The sequence below is a fragment of the Neofelis nebulosa genome, chromosome 1 (assembly GCF_028018385.1).
Source record: "Neofelis nebulosa isolate mNeoNeb1 chromosome 1, mNeoNeb1.pri, whole genome shotgun sequence".
Taxonomy (NCBI): Eukaryota; Metazoa; Chordata; class Mammalia; order Carnivora; family Felidae; genus Neofelis; species Neofelis nebulosa.
Window position 1 is genome coordinate 3,859,550 of NC_080782.1, and position 15,892 is coordinate 3,875,441.

Below are 15,892 nucleotides of genomic sequence, written 5' to 3' on the forward strand. Positions count from 1 at the left end.
CGATTGGCAGAAGCTGCAGCCCACGCAAGGCCCTGGGGGGTTCTCAGGTCGCCTGCTTCCTGTAGGACCAACTCCCTAGCTCTGGCGCTCCCTGAAAATCACCTATACATTCTAGTTATGTTTTATTTACCGCAAAAGCACAGTCAAATCGGTGGTTCTTGGTATTTTCAGTTCATTTCCCTTGTTGGGCCAGAATACACGCGGGACGGCGTCAGCGCTCCTGTGAAATCTCCCTCTGCTGTTAATTGCGTGCCTTCCTGTGTTACTGGCTGTCGTGCGTCCCTGAGCTTTATCGGTCTAGAAGCGTGTGTTCCCAGACGTCAGTGTCACAGTGCTTTGGCCGGTGCCAGTCGGTGCGTTCTGGGTGATTGGCTACAACCATGCCGCTTCTGTGCACTTTTCTCCTGGATGGGAAACTGTTTCCTTCCACCTTGCGCTGCCTGTGAGGCTTGCGCGTGGTGGAAAATGGGGCTGATGTTGATTGCATTTTGTAGCATGAGGCTCTGTCCTGAGTACCTCAAATACAGGCGGCCCTGACGACCACCGTGTGAGGGCGAGTCTGTCGCAGCCCCCCTCGGGCACTCAAGAACCTTTCCAGGGAAGGACACTGGGTTCCTTTGTTCTCATGCCAGGGGAATCCAGGGCAAGGGGCTGGGACCACAGCCCAAAGCGTAGGAAAGCAGATTCTAGCCCTCTAACAATCGTGGGCCTCTAATGTAGAATTAAACCAGCTCTCACGTTACCCAGATCTGACACTCGGTGCTCGGTGCTTGGCCCGTGTGACCACATCGGATTTTTGGAGCAGCCCGGCCTGGTGGTACGCGTCATCGCTAAGGTTCTCGGCGGGGACACACAGGCTCAGAGCACTGGAGTCACCTGCCCCAGGCCACACGGCAGCAGGACTAATACTGAGGTTCCTTTTCTCCCCGCTCCCCGAGTCAGCAGCTGCATTTTATCAGGGTGCTTCCCGTGTGGGCTGGGTTTGGATGTGCCAAGCAGACTCCGGGGACAGTATCAGAGCAGGGACGAGCACGCGTCGCGACATCTCGCTTGCTAAGATGAAGCCTTCCCTCGAACGCCGCGTTGTTCATGAATAAAATACAAATGGTGAGAAACGTGGGGTGGTCCCGGAAACCGAACTGGTGTTTCGGTGGAAATGGCGTGTGCGTACTTAACACATGCCCTTCCCCGACCCGCTCACGGTGGGCTCCCCAGCTCTGTGACCTGCGTGGACTTGATACATAAAGTCGGTGTGCACGTGGATGCACGTGTTTGGGCCCCTGTACCTTCATGCCCACGTGCATTTTCCCCCACTCCAACCTCCTTCGGAGAAGTTATGGTGTTTTCTCCTCAGACCTCCAGAAAGTTTTTGTTTAATAATTTTTGTTTTGTAGTTTATTTTGAGAGAGACAGAGAGATCGAACAGGGGAGGGCAGAGAGAGAAGGGAGACAGAGAATCCCAAGCCAGCTCCGCACTGTTAGTGCAGAGCCCAGCCCCGGGTTTGAACCCACAAACTGTGAGATCATGACCTGAGCCAAAACCAAGAGTCCGATGCTTCACCAACTGGGCCACCCGGGTGCCCCTAAAAGCAACTTGTAAAGGGACGGTCCCGTAAGGATATTCAGACGAAAGCAGCAGCATTTCACTGGCAAGAATACCGACAGCAGCAGCAATTTCGACAGCAGAAGACCGGAAACCACGCGGATGTGCGTGAAGAGGTCAGTGGCTGAAAAACCCCACCTGCAGAAGGAGAGCCCCATCTGGACGCTGCAGCAGATGATCCGCAGACATCCCGTAGGTGGATAAGCAGAACAAACGGAGGAGCGTGTGCAGTGGGCCCTCACTGACCAAAAGAAAAGGAAGTTGTCATCTGCACAGTTATTTTCTTACATCAAAAAAAAAAAAAAAGGAAAGGATAAACCCAAAATTTGGAAGAATAAACGTAAATATTTGCTGTACTTTTAAAACAGAGTGAAACCACATTTTCTTCAAGTAATCCTTACATGCCAGAAGCAAAAGCAACTGGACCCAAACACCTGTCACCTTGTTGGCTCGACCAAAACTGTAACAGAAGCATTGTTTTGAGTGGCTTTAAAACCTGAAAATACTTTCTGAGCTTCAACTTGTTGGTTCTTGCTTTCACATTTTCTGTGTTGTGTGTTAGAAAGCTCTGACCGGGTGATTTTTTAAAATGGAACAAAACAACCACAGCAGACCCCTGACTTGTCCCTCCTGGTCCCTCCTGGTCCCTCCCGGTCTCTCCCGGTCCCTCCCGGTCTCTGCCAGCTGCAGGGCCCTGCCCAGAGCCCACAGGAGCCAGCCCTCTGCTTCTCTCAGCTCCTTCTCTCCTCTGACTCGAGGCCATTGAGGAGCAGGTGCCCTGCTGTTTTCTGTGCACCCCTCACCGGGCTGAGGGTGTCAGGGAGACTTCAGGACTTGTTCTAGCACCTGGGGGTGAGGGCAGGGAGGTAACAAAAGAGAGACTTATTTTTTGCTTGTGGGAAAGAATTGAAGAATTGAATGGATGACGTTTCAGGGCTCAGAATTTCTTATGTTCACGTTTTCCTCCTTGAATGGTATTAAATCAAACCATTTGTAATTGCCAGCAAAGGTCAAGTGGCAGCCATCTGATACGTTTTCACCCGACACAACAATGAATAATTGAAGTGTTGTTATTTTCCTCTTGTAAAGTACCATTTTTTCTCTCGGAACAAATCCGGTGGGCCCTAACCTTGGAGCCAGACGGGAGGGGACTTGGCCCCGTCCCTCACCCCGCAGCCCTCAGGCCAGGCTCTGCTTGGTCCCTGCGGGCCAGCAGCAAGGGACGAGCAACTTCCTTTTCTCCTCTCAGCGGATGGCCTGAAGATTGTCGAAGTCTACACCAAACCATGGGTGGAAAACCAACAGCATTGAACACCGCATGAGAGGAGTAGCCTTGACGTGTGACGGAAGCAAAGACAACACGTGGCTTTGGGCGTGAACTGACATTGACGAGCGTTGCTTTTGAGAAGGGACAGCTGATGGCATCTCCAGCTGCGTGGGGACACGTGCAGCTCTGTGTGGGCTGTCTTATCTCCCCGGGAAGCAGTGTGACCTCCGACCCGCGTCCGCCGATAACCTCTGGGCTCCAGGCTTGGAGCCCAGGTGCTTGGGAGTGACGGCACAGAGCGTGGGCCAGAAATGACAAGGTGTTGAGTCACATGGAACCTCCAGCTGGACGTTTCTACCCAAGACCCCGTCTGCTCTCAAAGAGCTATGAAAAGCACGTTGTTCTCGGAGAGATTGGAGTTCACTCACCCGAGAGCCGAATGATCAGGCTGAACGTTTGCGCAACACCACTTAATTACATGTGCTGAATTCCAGCAGCTCGGACGCTAGAAAATGGTTCTTCTGTGTATCTTCCCTCTACAGGGATTTATAAACCGTGCTAGGCTGGGAAAGGGAAAAGAAGCAACATCCACTCACTGTATTTGTATCATACGCTTACCTGAAGGTCAGATGTTGATATCTTGCGCGTTCTACCAAACTCCCCACGGCTGACATCACAGCGGTGCTGGACCCGCCTATCCACCCATGAGTCATGTCAACCTTTCTTTCTTTTTTAATTTTTAGTGGTGCCGGGGAGGACAGTGTGTGAAATACGGTGACGAAGGCCCCAAGCCCACGCATGGCCATTGGTCAGACTGGTCTTCCTGGTCCCCTTGCTCCAGGACCTGCGGAGGAGGGGTGTCTCACAGAGACCGCCTGTGCGCAAATCCCAAGTAAGTGTGTCCTCACTTCCCTCCTCACGAGCGATTTCTGTGCTGTGAACCTTCCAAGCCGCGTGTGTACCTAAATTCAGTAATATCGATCTGTACGTCCCGTAGCAGTGTAGGGATCACTGAGTAGGTGGAACCACATGGATGGAGCTAGAGAGTTTTATGCTAAGTGAAATAAGTCAGAGAAAAACAAATACTGTATGATTTCACTCCTACGTGGAATTTAAGAAGCAAGCAAAGGGGAAAAAGAAGAGGGAGAAAGTGAGAAACAGACTCTTAACTATAGAACGCACACTGATGGTCACCAGAGGGAAGGGGGGAGGGGGTATGGGTGAAACAGGTGATGGGGATTAAGGAGGGCGCTTGTGATGAGCATCGGGTGAGGCATGGAAGTGTCGAGTCACTCTGTCCTACACCTGAAACTAACGGAACCCTGTGTGTTAGCTATGCCGGAATTAAAAAGCATCACTGAGTAGGAAAGTCATTTTAGTCAAGTATTTCTCAAACAGCGATATCTCTTTGGTATAATTTAAGATGCTTCAAGCGACTTGACCATAGCACGTGATAACAGACCCAGCAGCGATACTCAGGAAGTGGATTTTAGCCACATTTCTGCGAAATACCAAGGGTCTGCCTAAAATGAGTATGTAAATCATGAAGATATGGAGAACACAAATGAATAAGAATCAGGAAGAACTGTTTTTTCACATGGGAAAAAAAAAAGCCAGATGTTGGGTTCTTCATGAAATATATTTACCTTTGCAACATGTGGTTTCACTGTGACCTTCTGTGAGAAGACAGGGACACCAGAAGTGGTCCCTAGTGCGCTGGGGTAGAGGAGTTTCCAAATCCTCCCTTTGCACCTGACTTTGCTTAAAACATGACTCCTATCACGGCCCTTCAGTCCTGTCTTTATCGTGTGACGCTCTTCAGTCCTGTCTTTATCATGTGATGCTCGGTGGGTCCGCCACGTCATGTGGCTGTGTCCACGTGAATTCTAGGGGGTGAGCCAGGGGTGTTTCCCATCAGCACCGACCAGTGGAAGGTGACTTCAGTGAAGTCCCCGAATGGCAGTCTCAACTCTGCCGGCTGTCAACTGTGTGGTTCTGGGAGAGCCGCCCTCCCTTAGCGGTCCCTCCTCTATGAGTGCAGACAACGGCGACGTCACGCTGCCTTCTGCAGGGGTGCTGGGAGTCGGTGGCGGACAGATGCCGGCAGATCCATTTCCACACCCTAACTGGCTCTACTAACCTTGTGAATAACACTGCCCACGTCGTTAATGGGTGAGAAAGTGCCAGGGTCCCTTAGAAGTACACTTTTCTTACTTGGTTGCTGAAAACAACATAACAGGATCTGCTCATCTCTTCAATAAGCCTAATTTCCAGGGAGGGGAGAGTAGCTGTTAAATGTAGGGCTTCTTTTTGGTTTTAGCGTGTAGTGATTTCGGGGACAGCATGAGTGTGAGCGGGGGAGGGGCAGAGAGAGAGGGAGACCGAGGATCCAAAGCGGGCTCTGGGTTGACAGCAGCGAGCCTGACGCGGGGCTCAAGCTCGCGAACCATGAGATTGTGATCTGAGCTGAAGCTGGACACTCAACCAACGGAGCCACCCAGACGCCCCAAACGTAGGGTTTCTAATTGCGAAATGTATGTTCCAGACCATCACACGGAGGGAAGTTTTGTGAGGGCTCAGCTCGGACTCTGAGGCTTTGCAACAGTCAGAAATGTCCCCACGATAGCGTTGACTTCCGTGCGGCACAGTGTGCCGAGTACAACAGCAAACGGTTCCGAGGGTGGCACTACAAGTGGAAGCCATACACTCAAGTGCAAGGTAAGTCTTAACCCCCCCCCCCTTCTAGGAATAGCCTCGTGCTTTAAAGAATTACGTGACTGAAAACTCTTTAAAGAATTACACGGTTGGAATTGTGGTGTTCGGATAGACCACATCGCTATGTGAGGGCGTTGTCACAGGCTCTTCTGCCTGCCCCTTGGCCGCTGGCTTCGTACCTGAACTTGACCAGCGGTGTGGCCAGAAATTAACAAGCAGATAGAGAGTGTGTGTATCATACCGTGAAATCTTCAAAGAAGTGATAAAACATTCAAAACGGATGGTTTATTGATAAGGGATCGGTGCTTTTTAATTACAAATCACAGTAGTTGAGGGCGATCTCACCCATCGAACACTTACAATTGCCAGAGAATGAAAGAAAAGTTTTAGTATCTTTTGGAAAAGCAGTTGACTTTCAAGTATAGTGTATTCAAAACTCTGGTTCTAAACCAAGAAGTTTATCTGCACCATATATAAGATTTTATTCTCCAGTGTGAGAGAAGTACTTCTTGTTCTTAAGACTGAAAGAACTTGAACCTGGTAGCTCCGCTGACATAATTTAAAGAGAAATCCAAAGAATGCCTAGTCACCTCACTCTTTGAAACTGGGAATCCTGTCCAAGCAACAGTCGAGAAATGCATAAATCTCATCTGACTTTATAAACGTAATGTTTTCATGGTAAGAACTTTATGAAGTCAGTAAATTCTGGAAGGAGAAGTTTAAGCAGTTTCGCTCAAAGCATTTTTGGTTGTTTTTACTCCCAGACTCAGTAAAATGTAAGCCAGTGAGAATTAAGTAGGCAGGAGAAAAAGGAGAAAGAACTTTGAAATCGGGGCCAAAATAACGTGTGCTCTTCTGGGCTTCCCTATCTCAGGAAATAAACACATTAATCATGGAAGCACATACTTGCCTTGATTCTTAGGGTTATTCAATGGAGTCTCCTCCTGTACAATAAAGAAAATATTTGTGGATGAGTCTTGAGCCCATGAAAATTCCTAAGGCAGACTATATTTTCATCAACTCAGCCCTTCTTTACCAAGAAGAACGAAGGGAAAAAAGTTCATGTTAATTACATAAATCATAAAATCTTTGAAATAGATTATCAAAAGAAATCGACTGGCTCTGCCACTCTTAAGTATACGGTGATACCTACATTCCCCACGTGTCAGTATTTTTTGACAGTCATTGTGTTTATAGAAAACATCATTCTCTGAAGATTTCATCTAAAAGTTATTCCTTTTATCAGTTTAAAAATATAAATTTCATCAAATGCATTAGCTTTTTAAAAATTTTTTTGCTTTAGTGTTTATTTATTTTTGAGAGAGAGAGAGAGAGAGACAGAGACAGAGACAGAGTGTGAGTGGGGGGAGGGGCAGAGAGTGAGGGAGACACAGAATCCCGAGCAGGCTCCAGGCTCCGAGCTGTCAGCGCAGAGCCCGACGTGGGGCTCAAACTCGCGAACCATGAGATCATGACCTGAGCCGAATGCTTAACCCACTGAGCCACCCAGGCACCCCAAGTGCACTAGCTTTTAATAAATTTGGTGATTATTTGAATTCTTTTATTACATTTTTCTTGTGAGAATTGTGTATATTGCTACAAAATAGTAATGACCTTTTGCATTTCTGCAAGAGCATAGTTCATCAAACTAGTAAAATAGTCAAACAGTGATGTTGTCGTTCCAGTCAACAAATATTTATTGAATGCCTACTATGTGCCAACCACTGAGTTAAGAACAAGGACAGTAAAGGACACCGTAGAGTAAGAATGGTGAAGGCTTATACAAATTAAAAATTAAAAGCAAAAACCAAGCCTCATGAGACAACCATAAAAGAAATGTCTTTGCAATGAATATTGTGTGGGAGTTATTTTATGGGCAAAAGAAAAAAAAAAAAAAGAAAGAAAAAACTTTAAAAAAAGTCTATCTAAAATTTAGAACAAAAGTGATCAGAGCTTAAGTATCTTTCTTATTTGTGTTTGTGTGTGTATTTCTTTTTAAGATCAGCACTTATGCAAACTCTACTGTATCGCAGAAGGATTTGATTTCTTCTTTTCTTTGTCAAATAAAGTCAAAGATGGGACTCCATGCTCGGAGGATAGCCGTAATGTTTGTATAGATGGGATATGTGAGGTAATAATGATCGTTCATTCATTCAACACACGTCTCCAGACAGTCTGCTTTGTGTCAGGCATTCCTCTAAGGGGCTAAAGACACCAGACATTTAAATCCTGCCTTTCCCTCCCGCTCACAGCCTGGTGGGGGCGGGGAAAGCCGGATGAACACACACAGAGACACAGGTGGTTTGTCCCAGTGGAGGTGCCCACGGAGGATGGGGAGCAGAGGAGAGCTGATTTTCTCCCCAGTGTGGATCTGGGGGATTTGCAGGGTTCCCTGGAGAAGGGAGCTTCCGAGCTAGATCGGGAAGGGTGAGTTGGCCTGGAGGTGTGGGAGAGCCGACTGGGAACACGGTCGTGCTAGAAGGTGTGGGTTGGTAGGACCCGACTCAGGCATCGAGCACCTGGAGGGCAGGCAGGGCAGGGGCGCCGAGGGAGGTGAGGGAGCGAGAAGGGGCGCACGGAGGATTTTTATCCTCCTGTCCTGGGGGAACAGACCCTGGGACCTGGATGGAACTGAGCGGCAGGGTCAGCCAGCAGTAGCTTGGGCAGCGGAGGAACCAGGGGCAGCTTTGAACCAAGAGATCACTTGGCGTCCTGCAGGGACTTGGAAGACAGACGGGGAAAGATTTGTTGCCTGAGTGGCCATAGAGCTGCCTTGGGCAGGGGTGAGACGGGGAAGGAATTCCATTATTACACAAAGTGGAAGCGTGACCAGATCACATACGTTGCACACGATCGATGGGTTTTTCATTGAAGTTGCTCAGTATGCACACTCACAGAGTCTAAGCACCTCGGTCATCGTTCTGGTCTTCTCTAAGTGAGATGACCGTGGTCAGGTTGAGTCGTGCACTGGGACACGCACAGTGTAATCCTTTTTCGTAGGTGAAGATCACACTCGGTTCTGTTGAGATCTCTTTCAGATTTCAAATGGCCGAGTCTCTGTCCATTTTGTCTAATTATTAGTGGGCTTGTTAAATATGTCATTGTTTTCAGGTATTCATCACAACACAGTGTCACAGTCCCTTAAATGTAGTTCTGAAATCCCAAAAGCCGTCACACAGAAGGTTTATTGGGCTGCACAATACAGGATGCCCTGAATTTGTTTGCTGGCGAAACCTGCCCTCAACAGGTGTGAGGCTATGTGTCAGTTTTATTGATCTCGCTTCGCGTGAAGATGTATGTGATTTGCCATAGAAACATCCTTTACGCGTTTCATTGAGTGCTACCCTGGGCCCTGCTGGGGACTCTCACATGATGTGCATAATATGTTAATTCCCTTCCTAAAATCCAAAAAAAAAAACCCTCTGAATTCTGAAATGCATTTGACCATAAGGATTTCCAGCAAGGAATTATGGAGGAATTGTGATTCATTTCTGAATGGGTTTTTTACAAGTATATACTAAACTCTTTGTTAGTAAATATAAAGCTAGTAAGCATCATAGAAATTATAAAGGCCCCTAAAATTCTAAGACAATGAACAAAGATGCCCTTTAAATGATTTACTGCTGGGAATAATTCCCAGGCAGCCTGTGTTCCTTCTCTCCTTTGCACACGGCCACTCAGAGGCACATTCCAGGGGACCCTCACGTGGACACATTGCTCATCAATTTGTGCTTTGCGTCCATCTGAAATTTACCATTAATCTCCAATATGAAAATCTGATAGATTTAATTTAGGGCTCAGGGTTTTTTAAAATTTTTTAATGTTTATTTATTTTGAGAGAAAGAGAGAGAATGAGCAGGGAAGGGGCAGAGAGAGAGGGGGGGAGAGAGAGAGAGAGAGAGAGAGAGAGAGAGAGAGAGAGAGAGAGAGAGAATCCCAAGCAGGCTTCATATTCAGTGCACAGCTCAATATGGGGCTCAAACTCACAAAACTGTGAGATCGTGACCTCAGCAGAAACCACAAGTCAGACGCTTAACCAACTGAGCCACCCATGCGCCCCTTAATTTAGGGCTTGAGATTCTAAGGTCGTGTAGCAATGCCAAAGACAACAGCTCTCAGGGTTTCCTCCTTTGGATCTGAGAGTAGAGTTTCAGTCTTGCTGTGCACATACTTGGTATCCAATAAATATTTGTTAACTACTCTGTGTTGGTGAAATGTTCTACTGGAGCGGGGAGGTTTCTCGCTGGAGCTCTGTGACTTCACTCTTGTCGTCTTTTCTTTCACGAATGACGTGTGGCCCCGGTCCCCCAGAGAGTGGGATGTGACAACGTCCTTGGATCCGATGCCGTGGAAGACTCCTGTGGTGTGTGCAGGGGGAATAACTCAGATTGCACGACACACAAGGGGCTCTACACCAAGCACCACGGCGCCAACCGTGAGTACGAGGAGTACGAGGGAGATGTAAACCGGAACCTCCTGGGGGGGGACACCTGGGGTTTCCGTGGCAACAGCAGGCGTCAAGGGTCCTGAAAAGACCGACAGTCTCCTTCCCTACTCTGCCTGTCAAGCCTTTCCTTTATTGTTTTTTAAAAAAAAAAAAATTTAAGTTTATTTATTTATTTTGAGAGAGAGAGAGAGAGCAGGCGAGGGGCAGAGAGAGAGGAAGAGAAAAAATCAATTCCAAGCAGGCTCCATGCTGTTAGCCCAGAGCCCAATGCAGGGCTCGAACCCACAGACCGTGAGATCGTGACCTGAGCCAAAGTCAGATGCTTGACCGACTGAGCCACCCAGGCGCCCCAACTTACTTTTTTAAAATAAAGATTATTTATTTTGAGAAAGAGGGAGAGAGAGCATGAGTGGGGGAGGGGCAGCGAAAGGGGGAGAGAGAGAATCCCAAGCAGGCTCCTCACTGACAGTGTGGAGCTTGACGTGGGACTCAGTCCCACGAACCGTGAGATCATGAACCGTGAGCCAAAGTCAAGAGTCGGACATTCAACCGACTGAGCCACCCAGGTGCCCTCCAAGCCTTTCCTTTTGATGGAAAGTGGTTGCTAGGTTATTTGAATTAAAGTGGTTCTTAGGAACAATGAAATTTATAATAGCTCTGCTTCAATTAAAAGAAAAGAAAAACACAAGTGACTTCAAGGCCTCATGGCACCGATTGCCAAAATTCTCCTGGTTCCCAGCGTGGATTCTCAGGTTTGAGTTGTGGGGAACCCCAGCGTAGGGATTTTGCCTCGGCATTCTTGAATGAAAATACCACATTCTTCCCACTCCTGTTTCCTTTAACGTAGAGTATTATCAGATGGTCACCATTCCTTCTGGAGCCCGGAGTATTCACATCCGTGAAATGAACGTGTCAACGTCCTACATCTCTGTGCGCAATGCCCTCCGAAAATACTACCTGAACGGGCACTGGACGGTGGACTGGCCGGGTCGATACAAGTTCGCAGGCACCACGTTTGATTATAGACGGACCTCCCATGAGCCGGAGAGTTTGACCTCTTCTGGGCCAACCAACGAAACACTGGTTGTGGAGGTAGGTGCCAGCCTTCTGATTTTCGGGTTGGGATCTGGGATTGTTGCAGATTGACGGCCATTGGCATAACTTCAAGAACACAGAATAATGATTACAATTTGAGAATGTGTCCGAAGCAAGACTCATCTAAGCATTGAAGGGGGCAGTGGGCTTGTTACCTTTCATCTCCTGGCACCTAATCAGATTTGTATTTACACACATCACGTGGTTCCTGTTTTGGGTCTTTATCAGCCAGTGTTTACGAAAGTCGGCCCCTCTCCCGTATGCCGTGTGGCTGTGAGAAGCAGGCACACTCGAGGGACTCTGCCGAGTCCTGTGGAATGGGAGCGGGATGAGAGCCCGAAGCAAAGCCTCAGCAGTGACGTCATATGGGGCCCCATGTGCAGGGAAGGGGCCACAGCCGCCTCCTGACCCACAACTGCAGAGGCTCACAGGCTGCCATTAGGCTCTTCCTGTGACGTAATCTGCCCCCGTGAGACTGGGCAGATGGAGGTGACAGGCACTGGATAAGCTATTGACCCACCTTTTTGTCTTTCTGTGCACAGTTAAAGTACTTGGTTCAAATGTTGTCCCGTCAGTCTACGACCAGTATGCAGATGTGAGCCACCCAGACTCCCCTCACGTGCTCTCGGGGCCAGGCACCCCCCTCCGGTCCTCTCGTATCTTCCTGGGAGATGCTTCCCTGGGGCTCTCTGCACACATCCCCCCTCTGCCTCCCCTCCTGGCCCTGAGCTGTTCTTATCACTTTATTTCACCCTGATGATTTCTCTCCCACCAGCGCAGGCTTTAGCTCTAATAATGGTACAGAACAGAGATAGGTCAAGGGCGAAGGTGAGTGTGGCTTATTAGGAACTGTTCTGGATGGAAGAAGATTTTCAAAGGCTCAGGATGTCAGACAGGAGAGCATCTCAGGGGCCTCACCATGCAGCCACCTGTACCTGTCCTACAACACCTTCCTCAACTAAGACCCAAGAGCTGTGTTGTCAGGGGTGGGGAATGTGGTGCCGGGTGGTCAGAGAAGGGCCAGCGTCTTTACCCCCTGGAACATCACATCAGCACCAATAAAGGCTCCCAGACTCAGAGATGGGATTTCTGTCCACTGATCAATGGTGAGGCTTCCAAAGTAAAAAGCTTTCTCCCTGAGATCAGCGATCTGACACATTCACGAGGGCAAAGGTAACTGGTCCATACGATTGGGTTTTAAACTAGGAGGTGAAGAGTCCAAATCCAAGGTGCTAAGATAGGCTCAACTTGAGAGATCTTTACGGATAGGTGTTTTTCTCTTGGAATGTGCCAGTTGGCCAAAGACCGCTGCATCCGGTCACACTGGAAAGTACTCTGCCGTAGCTTTGATGGGTGGCATGGGTAATATCCACTCATGAGTGCTGACTGCTTAGAACGCACCAGGAAGCGTGAGAGTGCTTTATAGGCATTGCTTTCTGATGCGCTCAGATGGACGGGATTTGCAGGGGATCCCAAGGAAACGCTGGGGGAAATAACCAGATACCCGAGTTAGGTTGCAGAGGTGTTTGAAGCCTTGAAGAGAGGAACACACGAAACATAAGGCAGACGAGTCGAATGTCTACATTTTTCTAGATGCGCTTGCTTCTTCTTGAGCGTTCGCTTCCGTCTAGAAAGTTCATATACGTTTTAGAGGATGGACGGTGTTTATCACATAACCAACTTTCTGTTGATGTTGTCGCTTCAGTACTATTTAAAAACTAGCTTATATTTATCAGTTCCATTTTAACTTGTTTTCTCTGCCCCCTTTTCATTTTCTAGCTTCTGTTTCAGGGAAGGAACCCGGGTGTCGCTTGGGAGTACTCAGTGCCCCGGTTGCGGGGTGAGAAGAAGCCCAGTGGCCAGCCTCGTTACACATGGGCCATCATTCGCTCCGAGTGTTCGGTCTCCTGCGGAGGGGGTAGGTCACCTCTCACACCTCTCCTGGTTGGGGGGGCACCGAGGGGCCACGGGCACACTGCACTCACGGGTCCACACCACGTCCTGGCAGGTGGCCCCATCCCCAGAGGGAGAGCAGAGGCCAGTGGCCCTGCGTGTCACCGGAAGGCCGGGCCTGACTTTTCTCGTCCATCTATGTCAGCATGTTGCTCTGAGGGAGTCGTTTGGTGAACCGGTTTCTGCTTTGCACCCAAGTGAAGATTTGATAAAGAGTAGTTTCGTGAGTTGAGATTATTCAAATGAAAGTCACTCAAATTCTACGTATCATGTTGGTGATGAGAAGTAGAAGCTTTACCTACGTTGAAAATATTGTGATGCAGACAGGTTTGGGTCCAATGGTCTTGCTCAAATTTACTGCAAAGTCCTATATTGAAATTCACCCAGAAACTACAGGAACGTTATGCAAATCGTGGTGGAAATGACTAGAAACAGCATGTCAGGAAGAAGAATTTCACATGACAGTCAATGGCTTGGTCATCCTGATACCATAAAAATTGGACCGTCCAAGAAAGTCTAAAATTGATAACGTTGGCTGACGACAGGAACATTTTCAGCCAGAGCCAGACATATGCTCTGGCAAAGGGTGGCGAGTCAATTTTTCAAATTTGGGAGCAAAATACTAAATTCTAGATTTAAAAAACAGACAAGTTTTGATATGGGCAGATGGATTTCAGCTTTGCCAATTCCAGCTTTTAATGATTAATTAATTTAGACAGTTGTGTCTTTAAGTTCTAGAAGAAGGTACACAAAATGGGAACTTGCATAAATTAAGAATCTAATGAATGAATGAAGAAAAAATAACGGGCTGCCTGGGTGGCTCAGTCGGGTAAGTATCTGACTCTCGATATCGGCTCAGGTTGGGATCTCAAGATTGTGAGATTGAGTCCTGTGTCCGACTCTGCGCTGAAAGAATAGATCTTGCTAGGGATTCTCTTTCTCCTCCTCTCTGCCCCTCCCCTGCTCATGCGCACATGCACTTTCTCAAAATAAATAAACTTTAAAAAGGAATTTAAAACAAAAAAAGGAAAATGAATTCATACACTGAGAGGATTATAGAGTTCTTACCCTTTCTTTATTAATGTGATGTATCACGTTGACTGATTTGCAGATACTGAATCAGCTCTGTAGCCCAGGAATAAATTTTGATCGTGGTGAATCATTCTTTGAACGTGCTCTTGGATTCGGTTTGCTAGTATCTCGTTGAGAAGTTTTGCATCCATGTTCATGAGAGAAATTGGTCTGTAATTCTCCTTTTTAGTGGGGTCTGTGTCTGGTTTTGGAATCAAGGTAATTCTGGCCTCATAGGACGAGTTTGGAAGTTTTCTTTCTATTTCCATTTTTTTGGAACAACTTCAAAAGAATAGATGTTAATTCCTTTTTAAATGTCTGGTAGAATTCCCCTGGGAAGCCATCCAGCCCCGAACTCTTGCTTCTTGGGAAAGTGTTGATTACTGACTCCATTTCTTTACTGGTTATGGGTCTGTTCAAATTTGCTATTTCCTCCCGTTTCACTTTTGGTGGTTATGTTTCTAGGAATTTATCCATTTCTTCCAGATTGCCCAATTTGTTGGCATATAATTGCTCATAATATTCTCCTGTAATCGTTTGTATTTCTAAAGTGTTGGTTGTGACCTCTCCTCTTTTGTTCATGATTTTATTTCCTTGGGTCCTTTCCTTTTTCTTTTTGATAAGTCTGGCTGGGGGTTATCAGTTGTATTCTTTCAAAGAACCAGCTCCTAGTTTCATTGATCTGTTCTACTGGTTTTTGTGGGTTTGTTTTTTTTTTTTTTTATATCATTGATTTCTGCTCTAATCTTTATTATTTCCTTTCTTCTGCTGGTTTTGGTCTTTATTTGCTATTCTTTTTCCAGTTCCTTCAGGTATAAGGTTAAGTTGTGTATCTGAGACCTTTTTTCCTTCCATAGGAAGGCCTGGATTGCTATATACTTCCCACTTACGACCGTCTGCCAAACCAATGCAACACTATATGTTAACTAATTTGAGTTTAAATTAAAAAAAAAAAATGAATTCATACATTCTTAATAGTTGGTCTAAACGAAAGGCCTGAAGTAAATAGAGGAAAACAAAGATGAATGAAAAAACGTAGCCGTCTGAACAGTTAGCACCAATGTGCTTGACGTGTGCTAACCCTTCCCATTATAAACTAAGAATGAAATATCTCAATCATATTTAAATTCTGACATGAAGAGCTTTTTAAGGAAAACTGCTGTGGAGAATTACGTGGGGCCCCCCCTCGCTGGGGATGGGGCCAGACAAGCTGCCATGTTACGGTGGAACCAGACTATGTTCGTGGGCATCCCCTGTGAGTGACATGGGAAAATTCACGTCCAATCATACTTACTTCTCTTCCCTTTCTCTTCCAGTCTGACAACATCCCTCGTGCTTCTGCAGATTATACACCAACCCAGAACTTATTCCTTAATCGTTTGCTTGAAGAATTGCATGGTAGAGTCAGCAAATGTGCTGTTTGTTTTCAGTTTGGATGCAAAGTTGGTGGGGAATTAGGGTTTCTCTCTCTCTTTTTTTTTTTTTACATGTAATTTATTGTCACATTGGTTTCCATCTAACGCCCAGTGCTCCTCCCAACAGGTGCCCTCCTCAATGCCCATCACCCACTTTCCCCTCTTCCCCACCCCCCCCCATCAATCCTCAGTTTGTTCTCGTTATTTAAGAGGCTCTTATGGTTTGCCTCCTTCCCGCTCTCTAACTTTTCCCCCCCTCCCCCTCCCCCTCCCCCATGGTCTTCTGGTAAGTTTCTCAGGATCCACGTAAGAGTGAAAACATACGG

At 47.1% G+C, this 15,892-nt stretch overlaps 1 protein-coding gene across 1 annotated transcript in view; it reads left to right on the top strand.

Annotated features, from left to right (window-relative positions):
* Positions 1–15,892, top strand: part of ADAMTS16 (ADAM metallopeptidase with thrombospondin type 1 motif 16) — a 160,464-nt gene that overhangs the window by 81,864 nt on the left and 62,708 nt on the right. The window contains exons 12-17 of the mRNA XM_058714798.1: positions 3,614–3,762; positions 5,416–5,588; positions 7,586–7,716; positions 9,897–10,020; positions 10,880–11,124; positions 12,907–13,045. Coding sequence (XP_058570781.1) covers positions 3,614–3,762; positions 5,416–5,588; positions 7,586–7,716; positions 9,897–10,020; positions 10,880–11,124; positions 12,907–13,045 — 961 coding nt within the window. The remainder of the gene's footprint in view (positions 1–3,613; positions 3,763–5,415; positions 5,589–7,585; positions 7,717–9,896; positions 10,021–10,879; positions 11,125–12,906; positions 13,046–15,892) is intronic.